At 42.0% G+C, this 23,535-nt stretch overlaps 2 protein-coding genes across 6 annotated transcripts in view; one reads left to right on the forward strand and one right to left on the reverse strand.

Annotated features, from left to right (window-relative positions):
- Positions 1 to 231: 231 nt before the first annotated feature.
- On the reverse strand, positions 232 to 2,065 carry LOC133633742 (uncharacterized). Its single transcript, XM_062026404.1, has 5 exons — positions 1,860 to 2,065; positions 1,414 to 1,608; positions 1,145 to 1,235; positions 873 to 930; positions 232 to 804 (listed from the first exon to the last, which is right to left on the reverse strand). The coding sequence occupies exons 2-5, from the start codon at positions 1,586 to 1,588 to the stop codon at positions 757 to 759; spliced, it is 372 nt and encodes a 123-aa protein (XP_061882388.1). The 5' UTR covers positions 1,589 to 1,608; positions 1,860 to 2,065; the 3' UTR covers positions 232 to 756.
- Positions 2,066 to 20,535: 18,470 nt separating this feature from the next.
- The window catches only part of arhgap19 (Rho GTPase activating protein 19), a 33,327-nt gene continuing 30,327 nt past the window's right edge, over positions 20,536 to 23,535 (forward strand). For all 5 annotated transcript variants that reach the window (XR_009821762.1, XR_009821763.1, XR_009821764.1 and 2 more), the window contains exons 1-2: positions 20,536 to 20,623; positions 22,764 to 23,038. Coding sequence is in view for 2 of the 5 variants with exons in the window: in XM_062026016.1 (XP_061882000.1) it covers positions 20,580 to 20,623; positions 22,764 to 23,038 (319 nt within the window). In the remaining 3 variants the exon portion in view is untranslated. The remainder of the gene's footprint in view (positions 20,624 to 22,763; positions 23,039 to 23,535) is intronic.

The raw sequence follows: 23,535 nt of genomic DNA on the forward strand, positions 1-23,535 counted from the left end.
GTTACTGTGTTAAACACATATTTAGGACCTTTTTTTTGAGGCAGGTCAAATTGGATTAATAATTAGTTTTCGCTAAGGTAAGCGTGTGTTAATAAGTTGTTAATTCATCACTCCATGCTTGATGGAAAACCTCTAGTTTAGTCGCACGCTATTTGCGCTTTAGCTTTTTGCATGATTGTTTAAGAGCTCTGGTTTCTTCCGTGAACCAGGTGGTGTGCCTCTTAGGGGCCTTTTTCAGTTTTAGCGGTGCTATACTATCAATGGCATTAAAGTCAACATTAAAGTCGTTGGTAAGGCTATCGATAGAGTCCACATAATTTTGGAACGCTGCCATTAACGAGTGCCAGAGTGAGTCGTGGTTTTAGCAACATTAATGCTACGACTGCTAAAGCATTGGTTATTATCAGAATATTGACAATGGGTCAGAACTTCAAATTTTATGAGGTAGGGATCGGGCATGACTTTGGTGCACAGGAGTACGACAACTTTAAAAGTGGCAACACCCCGGACTAGAACCAGATCAACCGTATTACCGTTGCGATGTGTGGGTTCATGTATTTGTGTAAGACCACAACTGTCAATTATATTATCAATTATAACGCCACGCTCGGAGGGTCGGGGGGTTATCCTCTGTTCCTTTGTCTGTGCATAAGTAAAGTATTTGTATTATTTTCTCTCAGTGATAGACATTCCAACACAGGAAGTGAAAATATGAATATTTTAAAACAACTTTGTTGTTCATGGTCAAGATGGCCGTCACAGCGCGTCTTCTGCTTGAATGTTCTCATAGTCGCCATGGTCCAGCTGCTGACAGGAGGACACATGATGACAGTGAGACTGGATTCATGACACCAGAACCAACAAGATGTCACCTCTGCAGTCTGGACGAGCTCATTTGGATCTGCGGTGGACGAGGGAGACGTTGTCGTCCTGCGTTTGGAAAATAAACAAGACCTGCTGAGCTTGTCCAGTAAAGTAAACCAGTAAACACCTTTAGCATCAAGTTCATGTTAACAAAAACATGATACGTTTTTACCAAATTACATTTCTGCTTGTGGGTTAATTGTGTTACAATGTTCAATCATATTAATGATGATGGATTAATCTGCATTAAAGCGTTCATTTTGACAGTCCTACTTGTTACCTGAAGTGCAGAGTCAGGATGATCAGGATGCCCACGAACACAACAGCAGAACACAACAGCCTGATGATGTTTATCGTTCTACAGGACATTCCTACACATGGACATACAGTAGATGTCTTCAGGAGACACAGATGTGTTTTGGACATGAGGGGTCTTACCATTCACGCTCACGTGCACACCAATGATGTTGCGCCCCCTGCTGTTGTTGGCCTCACAGTAATAATCATGGCCACCCTGCTCTGTGATGTTCCTGATGGTGAGCCTCTGACCTGAACTTATGTCTTTGATGGTCAGCGTCTGACCTGGACTGATGTCTTTGATGGTCAGTGTCTGACCTGATGCCAGAGGAGACGACATGTTCTCCTTGTACCAGGTGTAGCTGGCGGCCGGGTTAGCATCGCTGCTGCAGGTCAGAGTCCCGAACTGTCCTTCCTGGACAGACATAGAGGACGACCTGGGAGGATCTGAGGAACAGGACATCGTCCTCATCAGGGGAAGTCCATGTTGGACTTTGGTACCTAAACTAGACCTCCATGTTGGATTGAGTCGATGTCAGTTGAGTACTGTACGTCCATGTCAGACCTTGGTACTTACATTGGACGTTTATGACGACTGATGAAGAGTTGACTCCTCCATGTTTATTCTTAGGATCTGCGGGACAGGACATTGTCCTCATCAGTGTCACCACACGTCTTCAAGACGTAGATGTACTCACAGTGGACATCAATGAAGACGGGTTCTGATGTCTTCTTCCCCAGCTGGTTCTCCACAGTACACCAATACTCTGCTGAGTCTGAAGACTTGATGGACTTGAAGACCAGTTGTCGACCTTTACTGAGGACTTCATCATCTGAAGACACATTCTTCTTGTTGTACCAGCAGTAATCAACTGTTGCTGGGACATCAATGTAGCAGGTCAGTGTCAGTGGACGAACCTCCAATATGTCACCAGTATGACTCAGAGACACTGAAGGTCTTTTTAGAACATCTGGAAGAAGAACAAAGAGTTTTTAAACAAACACCTTCTTCTTCTTTTCAGCACAGACAAAACATGAGTCAGTAAAGCAGCAGCAGACCTCCACCAAGGCGCCAGTGCACATTACACTTGACAGTGCATCATAGTACACATGCAGCGCCATCTGCTGGATCTGGTGGCTCACTGCCTCACTTTGCACTAATGCCAGACCACAGGGGGACCCCAAAGTCCAAACATACACGCTTTTTTTTTTTATTCATACATTTATATAGATTAAAAGATGTTGCAAATATGCAAAGAATGTTTTGTAATGTATAAATATTTCTTTACAAGAAGTATTTTATAGTCAATACAGAGTAGTGATCCAATGAAAGGTTCATGTCTCATAATTTTTAAAGTGCTGTTTTTCTGCCGCCTCTCCCTGTCCGTCACAGTGCCCTATGAAGTCTACCTAGCAACAAGTGCGACGTAAGCAGGAATAAAAACAAATGTGTTGTCTTGTTGCTGCTTCTGCTAGCTGGCTAAACGTGTTCATCAGCTGGGAGGTCATTTCAATTGGTTTGTGTTGTTTACTACTTTGTAGTTGGAATAGACATGAGTGTGGTGGATATACACACACAGGACACTTATTAATTATTACGGTTATAATTCACTGCGTTCTAGCCCATGTTTACTTGCATAGGTGCATAGGTGCTTTTACTTTGAAGGGTTGAGACACACCTCTGTGGTGCTGACGTAATTACCTGTGCGACAGTGTTGTTGTTGTGGTTGTTCTCTCTGAAAATAAACGGAGTGTTACTTGGCTCTCCAAAGAGGAATAAATCTCCGTCGTTTCTCTGCCTACACTCCTACATTGGTGACCCCTTTTTACTCTTGGACGTTTCCAGAGTTTACTGAACATGTCTGCTACACTAAAGTTGCCCGACTTTTGGGAAGGGAACGCAATTGCGTGGTTCGCACAGGCGGAGGCTCAATTCGCCATCAAAGACATTACGGCGGACGAAACAAAGTTTTATCATGTGGTGGCGTCCCTTACAAGCTCGACTGCGGGGAGAGTGGTGAGTCTGCTAGAACGTCCTCCTGCACGCAACAAATACGCCGCTCTGAAGGCGCATCTACTGGAGACTTTTGGACTTTCTGAATCCGAACGTGCGCGCCAACTCCTCTCACTTCCCGGTCTCGGCGACAGTAAGCCTTCTGAGCTGATGGATCACATGCTGGCTCTGCTGGGAGACCATCAGCCGTGTTTTCTTTTCAAAGAACTATTCCTGCAGCAGCTTCCAGAACAGGTGCGTTTGGCACTTGCGAATTCATCTATTACTGATTTTCGCCAGTTGGCCAGGGAGGCGGACAAATTTTTCTCAGCTGGGAAGAAATGTTTTGCAGCCACGCCCCCTTCCACGTCTACTGCCACCAGTGATGACCATATGCACCAGCCATACTCCATCTCTGCCACCACTACTGTGCCCCGACGTGCAAAGCAGTCAGGAGGATTGTGTTTCTACCACGCCAAGTTTGGCAACAAAGCCAAGAAATGCCTTCCCCCCTGTACATTCAGTGCGTCGGGAAACGCACCGGCCGCCACCTATTAGCAGCCGTGGGTGACGGCCGTACCAGCGGCTTGCTGTTTATTACTGACTCCCTCTCCGGTCGTCGCTTTCTTTGTGACACAGGTGCCCATATGAGTGCGCTGCCAGCATCAGCCACAGACATTCGCGCAGGGCCGTGTGCCCCCCCCCTTCTGGCCGCAAATGGCAGCACAATCCACACCTTTGGCACACGCACTGTGACAGTGAGTTTTGCTGGTCAGCGTTTTACCTGGGATTTTGTGTCAGCAAAGGTGTCCACTCCCCTGTTGGGTGCTGATTTCTTGTTTGCCAACAAGCTTCTAGTGGATGTGAGGAACCGCCGCCTCGTCCATGCTGAAACATTCGGCTCATTTCCCTGTGAACACAGTGACACTGCCCCGACGAAGCTGTCCAGTGCCCTCTCGCCCGCTGATGACTTTTCTCACCTCCTCAAGGAGTTCTCAGACATCACCGCACCTACCTTCTCCTCCGCCTCCGCCAAACATGGTGTGTTGCACTACATCTCCACCAATGGCCCGCCTGTGCACGCCAAAGCCCGGCGCCTTGACCCACACAAGCTCAGTATCGCAAGAGCTGAGTTCGACGCCATGGAACGCCTTGGCATCGTCCGCCGGTCGAACAGTCCCTGGGCCTCCCCCCTTCACCTGGTGCCAAAGCCCAATGGTGGTTGGCGCCCGTGCGGCGACTACCGACGCCTTAATGCTGTCACTACGCCGGACCGGTACCCTATTCCACACATCCATGACTTTTCTGCCCACCTGGCGGGTGCGTCTATTTTTTCTAAAGTGGACCTCGTCCGGGGCTATCACCAGGTACCAGTTCAGCCTCAGGACATTCCCAAAACAGCGGTGATTACCCCATTCGGGCTTTTTGAGTTTCTACGGATGCCATTCGGACTAAAAAATGCTGCCCAGACCTTTCAGCGATTGATGGACACGGTGCTGCGTGACTTGTCATTCGTTTTTGTCTACCTGGACGATATCCTAGTGGCCAGCACGTCTGAGGCAGAGCACCTATCACACCTGCGTCTTCTCTTCAGTCGTCTCCAGCAGCACGGCTTGATCATCAACCCAGCGAAATGCCAGTTTGGACAGCCTTCCATGGATTTCCTGGGCCACCACATCACTACAGCAGGGGCGATTCCTCTGCCGTCAAAGGTGGAGGCAGTGTTGGGGCTTCCGCAGCCTCACACTGTCAAGGCTCTACAAGAGTTCTGCGGCATGGTCAATTTTTACCACCGTTTTGTGCCTCGGGCTGCCGACCTTATGCGCCCCCTATACAGCGCTCTCAAGGGTAAAAAAACTTCTAAGCATGCCCTTTCTTGGTCCACGGACATGTTGGCAGCTTTCTCTGCTACAAAGGATGCACTCGCGGACGCAACTATGCTGGCTCACCCGGTGCCTGACGCCCCTGTTGCTCTGACCACGGACGCCTCAGACTATGCTGTTGGTGCTGTTCTCCAGCAGTTGGTCAATAGTGTTTGGCAACCTCTCGCTTTTTTCAGCCGCCAACTTAGGTCCAGTGAGCAGAAATATAGCACTTTTGACCGTGAACTCCTCGCCCTGTATTTAGCCATCCGTCATTTCCGTTTCCTGCTGGAAGCCCGTCCGTTCACTGCCTTTGTGGATCACAAGCCTTTGACCTTCGCCATGGCCAAGGTGTCGGAACCATGGTCTGCCAGGCAACAGCGCCACCTAGCTTTTATTTCTGAATTTACCACGGACATTAAACATGTGTCAGGAAAAGACAATCCCGTGGCTGACTGCCTCTCCCGTGTGGTCATTGGTGCTGTCCACCTTGGAATAGACTATGCCCGAATGGCTGTGGACCAAGTTTCGGACCCCGACATTCAGGCGTACAGAACAGCGGTCACTGGCCTCCAGTTGGCGGACGTCCCGTTCGGCGATGCCGGCACAACGCTGCTCTGCGACGTATCTCTGGACCTGCCCCGTCCTGTGGTGCCGCAGGTCTGGAGACGGCAAGTTTTCGACGCCATACATGGCCTCTCGCACCCAGGCAGCAAGCCGTCACAGCGTCTCGTGGCAGCAAAGTTTGTCTGGCATGGCCTCAAGAAGGACATTCGCGACTGGGTCAGGACCTGTGTGGCATGCCAACGCGCTAAGATCCATCGCCATGTTAAGGCCCCGTTGGAGCAGTTTGCAGTTCCCGAAAGGCGTTTTGACCACGTCAACGTTGACCTGGTGGGACCCCTTCCTCCCTCCAGGGGATTTACTCACCTTCTGACTATGGTGGACCGGACCACCCGTTGGCCGGAGGTTGTCCCACTGTCAGCAACGACATCAGCTGATGTGGCCCGGGCCTTCATTGGTACCTGGGTCGCCCGGTATGGTGCCCCATCTGACCTTTCGTCTGATCGTGGCCCCCAGTTTACTTCCGAGCTCTGGAATACTGTTGCCTGTCAGTTGGGTGTCTCACTCCACCGCACTACAGCATACCACCCTCAAGCAAACGGCATGTGTGAACGTTTTCACAGGGACATGAAGGCCGCCCTTAAGGCTTCTCTCACAGACGACGGCTGGGTCGACAAGCTCCCGTGGGTGATGCTGGGGATTAGAACTGCGCCTAAGGAGGACCTCCTGTCTTCCTCAGCGGAGTTAGTTTATGGCCAGACCCTCAGAGTCCCAGGTGAATTTATACCCCGCACTACAGTCCCCTGGTCTGCTTCTGACCAGCGGCGTAGCCTCATGGACACTGCCCGTACCTTCCTACCAGTCCCGACCTCGCACCACTGCTTGCCCCAGGTGCACATTCCCCCTGACCTGCGAGCAGCGGGGTACGTGTTCATCCGCCACGATGCCCATAGGGGGCCCTTGCAACCACCATACGACGGTCCTTATCGGGTTGTGGAGGCTGGGGATAAGACATTTGTCATTGACATTGGGGGCAGACTGGATCGCGTCTCAGTGGACCGGCTGAAGCCAGCCCACCTGGATTTGGGCCGTTCAGTTGAGGTGGCTCAGGCACCACGTCGCGGTCGACCCCCACACTGCCAACCGACGTCTGCTCGCCGTCAGCAGCCGGCTGTCACCCTCCCGCTTCACCCCCCTCCACCTGCCCAGGAGCTTCGGAATCGCTTTGGGCGGGTCATTCGGGTCCCTGGTCGTTTCACTGGGCCAGTTCTTGTGAATTCTGGGGGGACGTGTGTGGTGGATATACACACACAGGACACTTATTAATTATTACGGTTATAATTCACTGCGTTCTAGCCCATGTTTACTTGCATAGGTGCATAGGTGCTTTTACTTTGAAGGGTTGAGACACACCTCTGTGGTGCTGACGTAATTACCTGTGCGACAGTGTTGTTGTTGTGGTTGTTCTCTCTGAAAATAAACGGAGTGTTACTTGGCTCTCCAAAGAGGAATAAATCTCCGTCGTTTCTCTGCCTACACTCCTACATGAGAATGATTTGTGTTGTTTTCCTACTGAAGTGCTTTGTAGCGCACCATGTTTTTCCGGAAGAAAGAAGCACTCACACAGGTGAGGAGAGATGCTGATATGTTGATGTTGTTGTGCAGCACAGGTGATGTAGTCTCCAGGTGACAAGGTGACTTCTACTTTGGCTCCATTCTTTATATACTTTCCATTGTGCTGCCACACAAAAGACAAAGTAGCTTCTAGAAGGCAGCTTGTGTGACACAACATTTGTGCAACAAGGTGAGAATCTTCAACTGTGACTGACATCACCTGCACCTGCACAGCTGGAGGCCAGAGGAGCAAACATGAAACATGTCATATTAATATTCATTTTAGATGCAAGTCACACAACATACACACATGACTGCTTCATCTGGAACACCACTGTCCAAAGTCCAGTTTGCAGCCCACAGCTTGCTTTTGATTGGCAGAAAATTCCAACATAAAATAATATACAGTATTGTACATAATATAGATACTTTATTATCTAATCTAATGTATTCCTTGTACAAAAGCAGTCAATTTGTCACGTTGTGTACATGGCAATTAAAAACAGAATACAATTAATTGCAAATCATTTTCAACTTATATTCAATTGAATAGACTGCAAAGACAAGATATTTAATGTTGGAACTGGTAAACTTTGTTATTTGTTGCAAATATTAGCTCATTTGTAATTTGATGCCTGCGACATGTTTCAAAAAAGCTGGCACAAGTGGCAAAAAAAGACTGAGAAAGTTGAGGAATGCTTGTCAAACACTTATTTGGAACATCCCACAGGTGACTAGGCTAATTGGGAACAGGTGGGTGCCATCCAAGCAACATCTTTTTCATGGACGCCCCTGCTTATTTCAGCAAGACAATGCCAAGCCATGTGTTACAACAGCGTGGCTTCGTAGTAAAAGAGTGCAGGTACTAGACTGGCCTGCCTGTAGTCCAGACCTGTCTCCCATTGAAAATGTGTGGTGCATTATGAAGCCTAAAATAGCACAACGGAGACCCCCGGACTGTTGAACAACTTAAAGGCCTACTGAAATGATTTTTTTTAATTTAAACGGGGATAGCAGATCCATTCTATGCGTCATACTTGATCATTTCGCGATATTGCCATATTTTTGCTGAAAGGATTTAGTAGCGAACATCGACGATAAAGTTGCAACTTTTGGTCGCTGATAAAAAAAAGCCTTGCCTGTACCGGAAATAGCGTGACGTCACCGGAGGAAGGACTCCTCAAAATTTCCCATTGTTTTCAATGCAGCTAGAGCGATTTGGACCGAGAAAGCGACGATTACCCCATTAATTTGAGCGAGGATGAAAGATTCGTGGATGAGGAACGTTAGAGTGAATGACTAGAATGCAGTGGAAGACATATATTTTTTCGCTCTGACCGTAACTTAGGTACAAGGGTTCATTGGATTCCACACTCTCTCCTTTTTCTATTGTGGATCACGGATTTGTATTTTAAACCACCTGGGATACTATATCCTCTTGAAAATGAGAGTCGAGAAGGCGAAATGGACATTCACAGTGACTTTTATCTCCACGACAATACATCGGCGAAGCTCTTTAGCTACTGAGCTAACGTGATAGCATCGGGCTCAAATGCAGATAGAAACAAAATAAATAAACCCCTGACTGGAAGGATAGACAGAAGATCAACAATACTATTAAACCATGGACCTGTAACTACACGGTTAATGCTTTCCAGCCTGGAGAAGGTTAACAATGCTGTTGCTAACGACGCCATTGAAGCTAACTTACCAACCGGACCTCACAGAGCTATGCTAAAAAGATTAGCTATCCACCTACGCCAGCCAGCCCTCATCTGCTCATCAACACCCGTGCTCACCTGCGTTCCAGCGATCGACGGTGCGACGAAGGACTTCACCCGATCACAGATGCGGTCGGCGAGACGGAGGAAGTTAAGGTGAGTTCGGCGGCTAGCGCGTCTGCTATCCATCTCTGTCCTCTTGGTTGTGTTGCTGCAGCCAGCCGCTAATACACCGATCCCACCTACAACTTTCTTCTTTGCAGTCTCCATTGTTCATTAAACAAATTGCAAAAGATTCACCAACACAGATGTCCAGAATACTGTGGAATTTTTAAATGAAAACAGAGCTTTTTGTATTGTATTCAATGGGGTACCAATACTTCTGTATCAACCGTTGACGTCACGCGCATACGTCATCATACATAGACGTTTTCAAGCGGAAGTGTGGCGGGAAATTTAAAATGTCACTTTATAAGTTAACCCGGCCGTATTGGCATGTGTTGTAATGTTAAGATTTCATCATTGATATATAAACTATCAGACTGCGTGGTCGGTAGTAGTGGCTTTCAGTAGGACTTTAAGCTGTACATCAAGCAAGAATGGGAAAGAATTCCATCTGAAAAGCTTCAAAAATGTGTCTCCTCAGTTCCCAAACGTTTACGGAGTGTTGTTAAAAGGAAAGGCCATGTAACACAGTGGTAAAAATGTCCCTGTGACAACTTTTTTGCAATGTGTTGCTGCCATTAAATTCTAAGTTAATGATTATTTGCAACAAAAAAAAAAGTTTCTCAGTTGGAACAATAAATATCTTGTCTTTGCAGTCTATTCAATTGAATATAAGTTGAAAAGGATTTGCAAATCATTGTATTCTGTTTTTATTTACCATTTACACAACGTGACAACTTCACTGCTTTTGGGTTTTGTAATATAGTTGTATTATTTTAATTTAATTTGTTTTAATGTCAGACCCACTCGACATCCATTGCTTTCGGTCTCCCCTAGAGGGGGGGTGGGGGGGGGGTTACCCACATATGCGGTCCTCTCCAAGGTTTCTCATAGTCATTCACACCGACGTCCCACTGGGGTGAGTTTTTCCTTGCCCGTATGTGGGCTCTGTACCGAGGATGTCGTGGCTTGTGCAGCCCTTTGAGACACTTGTGATTTAGGGCTATATAAATAAACATTGATTGATTGATTGATTGAATTTTCCTGAGGGAACGCTCCTGAAGGACTCAATAAAGTACTATCTATCTATCTGTTTGGCATGTTTGGTCAGGTGTGTTCATACCTGCTACTGTCAAGGTGCTTCCAGGTAAAATACTCCTCCATTCAAAACCATCAGTGGTGAATTTGAAGCGGTACTCAGCAGAATCATTCTGGCTCACATCGTTTAACCTCAGTGTGCTTTTTCCATAAGTCTCTGAAGGAAACTCAAGATGCTCATCATACTTAGAGTCTGACAGGACATATTCAGTCGTGGAGGGATTTCTCCAGGGACTAGAATCTGTACGGAACCAGAATTGTGTCAGGGTATTTCCATAGCTCGTGTATTCAAAGTTAATGTCCACTGATGATCCTTGGATGGCACAAATGTGTCTCTTGTCGTAAACCACCTTGTGACATGACGTGTACACCACACCTGAAAGACAGAAGAAGCATTGAGCTGAGTCAGCACAAAGTTACATGTGACGTGCAGCAGAAGACTGAAGAGTCCACTCACACTCTGGAGGAGACACAGCTTGCTCGTGTCCTCTTACAGCACAGGAATAACTGTTTTTGACGCCATACCATACTGTGTACACTTGGGACTTTTCATTTTGGATTTCCTCTCCATTCTTATACCAGACGTATGAAGAAGTAGACCAAGGACTGCAAGTGTTGCTGACACACTTCAGACCATACCGATTCCAGTACTTTGTCACTTGTACTTTCAGATCTGGAATGAAAGGAAAACGTCAATCATTTCAAAATAAAAGTCTTCATGTCCACTTCCACCAAAGGGAGTACAGTTTGGCTCAGTTTTTGTTCTCATAAGTTGTATAGGGTACCAAAATAACTTGTCAGGAAGCCAAGAACAGAATAAGGCAGCTAAAGGGGCGGAGCTAGATACAGTGCAGTGAGCTGATTGCAATCTGGCGCCCTAGGCAAGATTTTAGGTGGCGCCCCCAGTATATACTCACAAGAAACCGAATAGCTTTGTCTTTGACCTTTTTTTTACTTAAAGAACGCAAATTAACATATTATATGAGAATGTTATGTTATGATTATCTTTAACCGAATCACAGCAGTGCTCAAATTAAAAAACAGCATTCCCTCTCATGTGATATTGCTTAATTAACATTAATGATGTGCACTTTAACAACTAGGCTTACAACTATACCTAATATATAAAGGGGTGGAAAAGTGACTATTACCTGCAGGGCAAACATTAGCTAACCAGAAGGCAATAACAATGTAAACAAAAACCACCTGCTTAAAAGATCTAAAACAAATGTCCCTGAGGAATGTAAAGTGGGAGTACTGTAATTACCTAACGTTACATTATTATTTTCCATAACAATTTAGCCCTCTCCACAATATTAACCCGACGTTAAAACAGAACTAGCTATTTATTGATTAGCAATTGCCGAATCATGTAACATTAGCTTAATGCTAAAAAGCCAGGTTACTATCACATTCTGTAACAGACAAATAATTTCATGTAGGCTAACGTTACTCGTATACCTGCTACCTCTGTCTTTTTCCCGTTTCTCCTCCTCTTCTTTTCTATTTTTTTCTTCCCTGGGCACCTGACAGTTTTGGCCGTTTTGACATTTGTGGTGACGTCATGATATGGGAAGGGAGGGGGCGCACTGTGTGTGGGGGGGGGGGGGGGGGCGTAATGTTGTAACAAATAATATTTCTATTAAATAGGCTTTACTTTGCATTCTAATTAACGTGGGATTATTTTTTGCATTTAGAAATAATAGTACCAACTTTTTTTTTTTTTCCTCCAACATTTGTGGCACTGGCGTGGCGCCCCCTGATGGACGGCGCCCTTAGCATTTGCCTATACGGCCTATGCCACGGGCCGGCCCTGGCTGATTGGAGGACAGTAAATGGTCATTTCCAGAATGGAAAAAAGAAGACCGAAAACAAGATGTCCTCCATTGTACTTCTGTGTTGGCGCCACGCTATGATGTCACTGTGGCTGGCCCCGCCTACTCACAGCAGACAATCCTGACCTCAAACTGGACTGAGCTTGGTGGAAATGTGCTTTTATGGAAAGCAGTACCAGTGACGGTCACTTTGACACCAGGCGTGACGATGAAGTCTCCTTTGGAATGGTTAGTTGTGAATCTGAACGTGTACTCGTCACTCCGTCTCACGTCTGCGATGGTCAGACTGCAGAGGTTGCCATGACAGTCACACTGCACACCACCAAAGTACTGAGGGTCCAGTCTCAGATCTTCATTCGGATCTTTGGTGAACCAAAATGTTTCCTTAACCTTGATCTCACGCCCGTCTTCTGTGGGCGGGAACTTAAAGGAGCACCGAAGCTTCACAGTGGATCCTTCAATTGCACAGATCTCCTTCTCAGTGTAGTTCCCCCCCCACTCAGCACTGAGCAGCCCTGAAACACACAACATCACAAGTACTTCACTTATTAAATACTGTTTCAGTAACTTCATTACACACCAAAAGAAGTAGTATGAAACAAGTACTATGACTGAATGAAACATCTATTTCATAATTATCATCTCTTAAGACTGACAGAGTTCAATATTTATCAAAATGCTTGTTTAACCTATCAAGTCATTCACAGGCTGAATCTTAGGCTCTGTAGCTTGGTTCCTATCTACCATCCCCAGCATGCCCACAACACTCGTAACTTAGATCTGATATCAGGTAAACATCGTCTACTGGCTTGTACCGATCGAAGTGTTGTATGCAGGGGACCTAAGATTTGGAACCGGCTTAATGAGAGCCTCAAGATGTGGTATCCATTCTCCAACTTCAAAAAGAAACTGAAAATTTACCTATTAAGCACCTATCTCTAATGCCTCATGTGGGGTTGACTACTGTTGGGTTTTGCATGGTCGAATGAATGTATGTGTGTATGTGTATGCGTGCTTTAGTACTATTATCTTGTGTTTATCATATAGCGTTGTTGTTTTTTTTGTTGTTGTTGTGCTTGCTACCATTTTTCATAATTCCATGTATATACTGTCCTCTGGACCCCCTGTCAAAAGCTTGTTCTAGCTTATTTGGGGGACCCTTTCACTTACCAATATCTTTAAATGATATTCACTACTATTGTAATTGTTCTATGTCAGGGGTCACCAACGCGGTGCCCGCGGGCACCAGGTAGCCCGTAAGGACCAGATGAGTCGCCCGCTGGCTTGTTCTAAAAATAGCTCAAAAAGCAGCACTTACCAGTGAGCTGCCTCTATTTTTTAAATTTTATTTATTCACTAGCAAGCTGGTCTCGCTTTGCTCGACATTTGTAATTCTAAGAGAGACAAAACTCAAATAGAATTTGAAAATCCAAGAAAATATTATAAAAACTTGGTCTTCTCTAACTGACAAAGAAACAGATAACAGATTTGGTGTCCAGTTCAAAGTGTGACATGATTTATTAAAACATTTGAGAGTTGACTTTTGTATTTTACATGAGTTATTATTTGTACAAACATGGTGCAAAGTAATTCATGATTTGTTCAAAAATGTTAGTGGCTAGCTAGTTCAAATGGGATATTGTGATTTCACAAGACTGTCTTAGAAGTGATCATTTGAAAATGTTCAATTTTAAAAATGTGCACTTAGAGAAAATATAAAAATAAAGTGTTGCATATTGAAATTTATCTGTTTCTATATATATTTATTGTGAGAAATCATTAAGATGATCAGTGTTTCCACAAAGATAAATATCATTAATTATTAATAATAACATAGAGTTAAAGGTAATTTGAGCAAATTGGCTATTTCTGGCAATTTATTTAAGTGTGTATCAAACTGGTAGCCCTTCGCATTAATCACTACCCAAGAAGTAGCTCTTGGTTTCAAAAAGGTTGGTGACCCCTGTTCTATGGTATTGTGAATAAACTTGAAACTTAAACTTAAACGTCAGGTACACATTTTGGAGTTTTGGGTGCTTTTCACTTTTCTAAACGGCATTTCTTTCTTCCAGTTCTCGTCTGAGATGAACTGTTTTGGAGGGGAGAACAGTGTTGTTAGCTTCATGTGAAGATGTTTACTTCTTTCCTCCACACCTGTTGGCTGCGTAACTCTTGATTGGAATCAATGAGAAGACGTTCGCTATCTCAGGAAGTCACACCAGCGTGTAAGCACATTACTCAATTTCCACATCAAAAAGTCCACTTCAGAGCAGATGCAAAATGTATCAGCTTCAGCGTTTGTCATTTAATAGTTTCTGTGCTTCATGAATTGTGTTAATAAAGAAAGTATAGTATCTGTAAATTACAGCACGTACATATTCTATTAGATTGGGTCTGATTTAAATGCAACCCAGGTTCCAGAACTCTGGAGGGGGTTAGTCCGTTGAAAAGTACATGAGCAACATCTGATAGTTGCCACCATCTATAGAATCAGTGAGGGGTCTGAGGTCACAACGCATATGTTTTTGCATGGGTACAAGAAACTGGGCTTTGTCCCGACTTGATGGTTCCAGGACTAGCGCAACACTTCATGTAAAAGATACTTTAGAAGAGGTTTTTTTGGCAGAAGGGGAGATACTCAAATCAGGCCCTCACTCGTCTCCTGGGAGCTGCAGTCCCAGTCCGAGGCTCGTTTGACCAAATAAAGCTTTGTTCAAAAAATTCTTCACCGGCGTCACCTTTGATCCAGTCACAACACCAAGTCGCCCTCGGGTCCGGACGGGGATGACAAGACCAGCAATATACAACAAAAGTTTCACTGCAAATTGCACATTTAGCTGATATAACCGATACAAATATGCTTGCATGGAGCCAACGTAGAAAAGCAATATTTTTATGAATCACATTCACTACTTTGACCAAATAAAAAAGTAGAGGTGTAGTACCTGGCATGCAGAGAAGGAGGACCACAAACCCTGTCTTCAGACTCATATTGGAGTAAGTGAACAAGTAGAAATGTGTGCGTCTACAGGTCGCAAGGAGGAGGTGGTCATGACGTTCAAAGAAATAGAGAGGAAGAAGTGACTTTCTTCTTCTTTATTTTATTGACATGCATGATTAAAGGCCTACTGAAATGAATTTTTTTTTATTTAAACAGGGATAGCAGATCCATTCTATGCGTCATACTTGATCATTTCGCGATATTGCCATATTTTTGCTGAAAGGATTTAGTAGAGAACATCGACGATAAAGGTCACAACTTTTGGTCGCTGATAAAAAAAAAGCCTTGCCTGTACCGGAAGTAGCGTGACGTCACCGGAGGAAGGACTCCTCACATTTCCCCATTGTTTACAATGCAGCGAGAGCGATTCGGACCGAGAAAGCGACGATTACCCCATTAATTTGAGCGAGGATGAAAGATTCGGTGATGAGGAAAGTGAGAGTGAAGGACTAGAGTGCAGTGCAGGACGTATCTTTTTTCGCTCTGACCGTAACTTAGGTTCATTGGATTCCACACGTTCTCCTTTTTCTATTGTGGATCACAGATTTGTATTTTAAACCACCTCGGATACTATATCCTCTTGAAAATGAGAGTCGAGAACGCGAAATGGACATTCACAGTGACTTTTATCTCCACGACAATACATCGGCGAAGCTCTTTAGCTACTGAGCTAACATGATAGCATCGGGCTCAAATGCAGATAGAAACAAAATAAATAAATCCCTAACTGGAAGGATAGACAGAAGATCAACAATACTATTAAACCATGGACATGTAAATACACGGTTTATAATTTCCAGCTTGGCGGAGCTTAACAATGCTGTTGCTAACGACGCCATTGAAGCTAACTTAGCAACGGGACCTCACAGAGCTATGATAAAAATATTAACGCTCCACCTACACCAGCCAGCCCTCATCTGCTCATCAACACCCGTGCTCACCTGCGTTCCAGCGATCGACGGAAGGATGAAGGATTTCACCCGATCATCCGTGCGGTCAGCGGCTAGCGTCGGCTAGCGCGTCTGCTATCCAAGTCAAAGTCCTCCTGGTTGTGTTGCTACAGCCAGCCGCTAATACACCGAACCCACCTACAACTTTCTTCTTTGCAGTCTTCATTGTTCATTAAACAAATTGCAAAAGATTCACCAACACAGATGTCTAGAATACTGTGGAATTTTGAGATGAAAACAGAGCTTTTTTGTATTGGATTCAATGGGGTACCAATACTTCCGTTTCAACGATTGACATCACGCGCATACGTCATCATACATAGACGTTTTCAACCGGAAGTTTAGCGGGAAATTTAAAATTGCACTTTATAAGTTAACCCGGCCGTATTAGCATGTGTTGCAATGTTAAGATTTCATCATTGATATATATACTATCAGACTGCGTGGTTGGTAGTAGTGGCTTTCAGTAGGCCTTTAAAACCACATCATGAAATACACTTTTTCTGTGTTTTTTCTTTGTAGGTTTCCCTAATAACTTTAACACACTTTTAAAAACATGACAGAGACTTCAAGGCAAACAAAGTTGTGCTTTCGGCAGATTCTTTAAGGGCACTGTGGAGAATGCGTATATGTTTAAGAGTTCTTTCTTTATTCATAGTGTTGCGTCGACCAGCATTCCTCCAATGGGGAATTTAAATTGCTAGTCTCTCCCAGATTCTCTTATGGCACATAAGCTGATGTTTATATTCAATCACCAGGCAGAAGTTGGTATTTTGTGGTTTATTCTCCAAGCTTAGAGGACAAACGTGAGACCAATCTAGCACACCAGCGTCCCCTCGCCCGCTCTAGCTCGGTCTTCCCCAAACCCACGGAAGTCCCGTGATCCTCCCTCTGTCCATCGCCCCCACTCCCGTTGTTTAGACTACTCCGAGTTATCTCTACTCTGACACATTCCAATCTAGAAGGCCGACACCTTACTATGAGACTCAAATGAAGGAAGAATACTAGCTATTCTTTATATGACTATAGGAGTTTAGAAAGAAGTAACACTTAAATATGGATATGATTCTGATCTGCTTCCAACAAGTGTCATGTATAAAGCAGCTAGTGTTTTTCCATTTGCACTCTTTCTATTTTTTCATTTTATGTCCGCAAGTAAACTGTGTGTTACCTTGAAGGCTTGCAATGTAGGTGTTGGAGTACCCCCTTATATCTTATCTGTAGTAGAACAATGAGCCGGTGTTCCTTTCTGGAGAGGGTGGGGGCTGTTTGCGTATTCAAGAAGTTGTCTCTTCCTGTTGGAATGTTAGACCAATCCCAAGATTACGGTATGACTATTGATGTGGGCTGGTCTCCTGAAGCTTCAGTAAAACATAATATTCCTATTCTGTCTTGATGGTCCTTCTTACTCTGGATATATGTCATCTGAAAGAACTTGGGATTGACCAGTGACTTTAATTCCCTGAGAGGTAGACTGGTCAGACGCAACATGACCTACGATGAACTCCGTCTTTTCTGACTTATAAAAGTTACAATGTTGGATACTCGTGCATAAAGGTGATGCATTTTGGCGTGAGCTTGCAGTTTGAGATGCTTCTGTTTGCTAGGTTTTCCAGTCTGGCTATGTTGTGAGGTCAGAGCGAGGTGGACATACTTATTTGGACATTTGGTCAAGCGAGAGGAGCTTCCCCTCTGCTTCAGGTTATGAAAAGCGAAAAAAGGTCAAATAAAGTATTATTTTCATTTAATCTTGACATGTGCGTAATAACACAGACATGTCAATGCTGGTAAAAACCTACCCTACTCGGACGTAAGGCAGGGTACACCCTGGACAAGTCACCACCTAACAACATTCACACTCGTAAAATGAATGGAAAAACACAACCACTGTTTCTTTTTTTTTTTTACGATAAATTAATGCAACCGAGCTGATATTTCTTAACCTTAAAATCTAAGGTTGTTGTTTCGATAATTTTTTTTTTACGTCATATTTTTTTAAATGTCATATCTATAGTCATTTTTAAAAAGTGTAACATTTGATGGATAATTTTCTTTGAAATCATAAGTTAAGCAGATATTTAAGTCTTTTTTTTATTTGAATGTAAAATAAAATATTTGTTGCATTATTAGAATATATTATTCTAAAAGATATGCAATTGCATGCAGCACACATATTTTTAATGTCAATATCAACGCATATTATTTCCAGGCTTTTGTGGGCCACGATGTGGCGAGCCAGATCTATCCCCTGGGCCTTGAGTGTCAGAATAATTGTATCGAAGTTATCACAAAACTTTGTGTTGCCATGAGTTCCCGGCGAGAGGACAAAAGCTGTCTTTGATCCTACCAATCAAAAGGCTTGTAAAACTCCACTGTGTAGGATGGGAAGCGACAAGAAGGTGTCGGTTTCTTTGATGTATTGTAATCCACAGGAAGATTTTGTCTTGACCCGAGATCTACAAAGCGGAAAGGAAGCAGGGCCTGACCCCCCTCCAGGCACCTTTTCTTTGAACTGTTTTGTGACCAAAGGCAGCGGCTGTTTACGACCCCCTTCCTTTAGAAACAGCTGTTGCCATGTAATCAGGGAAAGTCCAAATAAAAGAGGAGGCGTACAATCTTTCGTCAGAGCGTGGTGGGAGACTGTACAAGAGTCCTGTCAGATGGAAGTTGCGCAGAAATCGCTGTGAGAAAGGAGGCAGATGTATGCTTGTCAACATATATGGACTGTCAAAAATACAAATACTAGACATATCTATTCAGTTTAGTTCAGTTCAGTTCAGTTCAGTTTCAGTTTATTTCGAACATGCATACGATACAATGTAATGCATCATCACACAGTTCCAGTCGTTTCATTACAGCACGTCCGATTACAGCAATATCATTTTATAGTTTTATAGCTGCTGGATGACTTACGGGGCCAATTTACAACAAATCAAATTGATGCGTTTTGGTGTTTGCTTGTGTGTTTTTAATGACGTTTGTTTTTTAATATCTATATATCTATATATACATATATACAGTATATATATATATATATATATATATATATATATATATATATATATATATATATATATATATACAGTATATATATATATATATATATATATATATATATATATATATATATATACAGTATATATATATATATATATATATATATATATATATATATATATATATATATATATGTATGTATACATATATATTATAGGTATTTAATATATATATATTATATATGGAAATTAAATATCCATATATATAAATATTATATATATAGAGATATTAAATATCTATATATAAATATATATATATATATGCATAAGTGTATATGTGTATATATATATATATATATATATATATATATATATATATATATATGTATATATATATATATATATATATATATATATATATATATATACATATATATATATATATATTATAGGTATTTAATATATATATATATATTATATATATATATAAAATATCCATATATATAGATATTATATATATATATATATATTAAATATCTATATATATATACATACATATATATATATATATATATATATATATATATATATATATATATATATATATATATATATATCTATCTATGTGTATATATATATATATATATATACATATATATATATATATATATATATACATAGATATATATATATATATATATATATATATATATATATATATATATATATATATACTGTATATATATATATATATATATATATATATATATATATATATATATATAGATAGTTATATTTATATAGATATAGATATATATATATATATATATATATATATATATATATATATATATATATATATATATATATATATATATATATATATATATATATATATATATATATATGTATGGATATTAAAAAGCAAACATCATTAAAAAGTGTGTTTTTAATGATTCATATATATATATATATATATATATATATATATATATATATATATATATATATATATATATATATATATATATATATATATATATATACATAGAGAGAGAGAGAAAAGGCAATATGGTACATGGTAATTGTTATATATTGTATATATGATATAAACATGTAATATAATATAATATATAAGTATATATCATATACTGTACATATACTATGTAAAAATTACATATGTTATATTTTATATTGCTACTATAGTACATTTTTAGTCTATTTTATACCTGCATTGTCCTTTCCATCCTTACACTTTCCATCCTTTGTAACTGAGCTACTGTGTGGAACAATTTCCCTAGTGGATCATTAAAGTTTGTCTATGTCTAAGTCTAATATCAGAAAAAAACGGTGATGTTTTTATGTAATATAAATCAATATTTAATCGAAATAATAAATATATTCTATCATGGCATGCAACAGATACATTTAATATAAGAACAACTTTTTTTTCACTCTTGTTTTGTTTTTTACAACAATGCCGAATTTAAACTGACCAATCACAACAGCGGCACGAGCACACCCAAGCCTGATTGCCACGCCCCTAACCTTCACCAACCAATGGCTGAAGAGTAGGCGGAGTGTGCGGAGGAACTGCGGCAGATTCAAAGCTAGCAAACATGGCGGCGGGTCAAGATGTCGGCGAAAACACCCGAAATAGAAGGTAATGACGAAATCAATTCGATGTTCTGACGCGTCACGGATGTTTCATCATGCGTAATACTTTGAGCTGTATATGTAGATATGACATTATGTCCGTGTGGCTGTCCCCACTTCTGATGGCTGACTGTGTTTTTTAGCCGCGTAGCTTAGTAGCATTAGCTGCTTGTGGCCACAGTCGAACACGCCACACATTCGTAACTTTATTTGCATTCTTCGCACAATGGCGGACACGTTTGTTGTGTGACATGAAGTGCACTTAGTTCATGGCAACGTTGATTTAAACAATGCAGCCGTTGTGCTGTATGAAGTCAACATTCAACGTCATATCCGGTATTAACTTATGCCAATGTGGGGTCGTGCGTGACGTCACGTCCGGTTGCTGTCACCTTGCACACATGGTGGGCAAACACGTTTTTTTTTATTTTCTATTTTTATCCCTAAACTGTATTTTAATATCAGTGTAATACAGACACTTGACAATTGAAATAACAGTAATCAAACATGTTTTACATTGCCAAGAAGTTGTAATACACAACTATATAGGAAAAATAATAATAAAAGAAAACAAACATAAAGTGCAAGGGATAACGCTGGAATAAAATAAAAGTACATTTAAATTTTATTTGATGCTGATCGTTTTTAGTGTTTTCTTCACGTGTTAATTACAAATACCATAACATACCAACTTTAATTATAAAGCCCTTTAAAAACCAGCACAGTTGAAGAACAAAGGGCTGTACACCACTAAGAAATAGAGGCAAAGGACAGACTAAAAAAATAACATTTAAAATAGAATCAAAATACACATTGAAAAAGCAAATACAAATTACCCTGAGAACAATTTGTTAGATAAAAAGCAGTTAAAAACAGTTTAAAAAGTTAAAAACTGTTTAAAGTCTCATGCTGGGTTAAAAGCCACTGAATAAAAAAGGGTTTTAAAGGCCTACTGAAATGCGATTTTCTTATTTAAACGGGGATAGCAGGTCCATTCTATGTGTCATACTTGATCATTTCGCGATATTGCCATATTTTTCCTAAAAGGATTTAGTAGAGAACATTGACGATAAAGTTCGCAACTTTTGGTCGCTGATAAAAAAAAGCCTTGCCTGTACCGGAAGTAGCGTGACGTCACAGGTTGTGGAGCTCCTCACATCTGCACATTGTTTACAATCATGGCCACCAGCAGCGAGAGCGATTCGGACCGAGAAAGCTACGATTTCCCCATTAATTTGAGCAAGGATGAAAGATTTGTGAATGAGGAAAGTGAGAGTGAGGGATTAGAGGGCAGTGGAAGCGATTCAGATAGGGAAAATGCTGTGAGAGGCGGGTGGGACCTGATATTCAGCTGGGAATGACTAAAGCCGTAAATAAACACAAGACATATATATACTCTATTAGCCACAACACAACCAGGCTTATATTTAATATGCCACAAATTAATCCCGCATAACAAACACCTCCCGCCAATACAAATCAAACACCCGCACAACACACTCAATCCCACAGCCCAAAGTACCGTTCACCTCCGTAAAGTTCATACAGCACATACATTTCCCCAAAGTTACGTACGTGACATGCACATAGCGGCACGCACGTACGGGCAAGCAATCAAATGTTTGGAAGCCGCAGCTGCGTACTCACGGTAGCGCGTCTGCTATCCAACTCAAAGTCCTCCTGGTTGTGTTGCTGCAGCCGGCCGCTAATACACCGATCCCACCTACAGCTTTCTTCTTTGCTGTCGTCATTGTTCATTAAACAAATTGCAAAAGATTCACCAACACAGATGTCCAGAATACTGTGGAATTTTGCGATGAAAACAGACGACTTAATAGCTGGCCACAATGGTGTCCCAAAATGTCCACACAATCCGTGACGTCACGCGCAGGCGTCATCATACCGAGACGTTTTCAGCAGAATATTTCGCGGGAAATTTAAAAATGCAATTTACTAATCAAACCCGGCCGTATTGGCATGTGTTGCAATGTTAAGATTTCATCATTGATGTATAAACTATCAGACTGCGTGGTCGCTAGTAGTGGCTTTCAGTAGGCCTTTAAGTCACAGGGTTGCAACCCAGCAATAACTGAGAAAAATAGAAATGTTTTCCCCCACCTAACGTGTGTGCAATGTTGGCCCGTCAGAGGCACGCAGTCCTCCATGGTGGTCCACCAGCACGAGTCCCGGGGAGGGTCCCGCGCGGCCCGACAGCCCGTCATCTTCAACCCAGACTTCTTCGTGGAGAAACTACGCCACGAGAACGCCGAGGTCTTCCTGGAGCTGGTGTTGAGCAACATCACTCGCCTCATCGATCTCCCCGGCGCCGAGTTCTCGCAGCTGGTCGGCGAGGAGGGCCCCAGGACGCCCACCGCTGGGAACGGGGGCTTCTTCCGCTCCTTCAACTTCCTCAAGCGCAAAGGTCAGAGCACAGGTGTCACACTCAAGGCCCTATAAAGCCAGGAAATAGTAGTCAATACAGTACTTTTTTTTTTTTTTTTTTAATTAACGCAGTAGTTCTTTCCATTTTGACAGAAAAAAATGAGGGCTGTCAAAAATAATTAATGTTAATATTAATCGCAAAAAATAAAGCATCGATCATGTATACAAACACGCAGATTTATCACAAAGTAATTGTCTTTGTGTAAAAATATAAGAGTCTTAGGTTATTTTAACTATGCAAGCGAGTAATAACCTCTGACTAATCTGATTAGAACTTTTTGTTTAAAAATACACATACAAGGGCTTGACATTTGTTAGTTTGACATCGAGTAAGTTAGTTAGCAAATAACTAATTAAGTTAACAGCTTGTTTGCATTGAATGACGCATTTGCATGTACTAATTCAGTGTTTCCCATAAACTGCCTAGATACCTGTGGCTATGGGCATGGTCACCATGACATGGAGTAATTTGCATAA

The sequence above is a fragment of the Entelurus aequoreus genome, linkage group LG18, assembly GCF_033978785.1.
Source record: "Entelurus aequoreus isolate RoL-2023_Sb linkage group LG18, RoL_Eaeq_v1.1, whole genome shotgun sequence".
Classification (NCBI taxonomy): Eukaryota; Metazoa; Chordata; class Actinopteri; order Syngnathiformes; family Syngnathidae; genus Entelurus; species Entelurus aequoreus.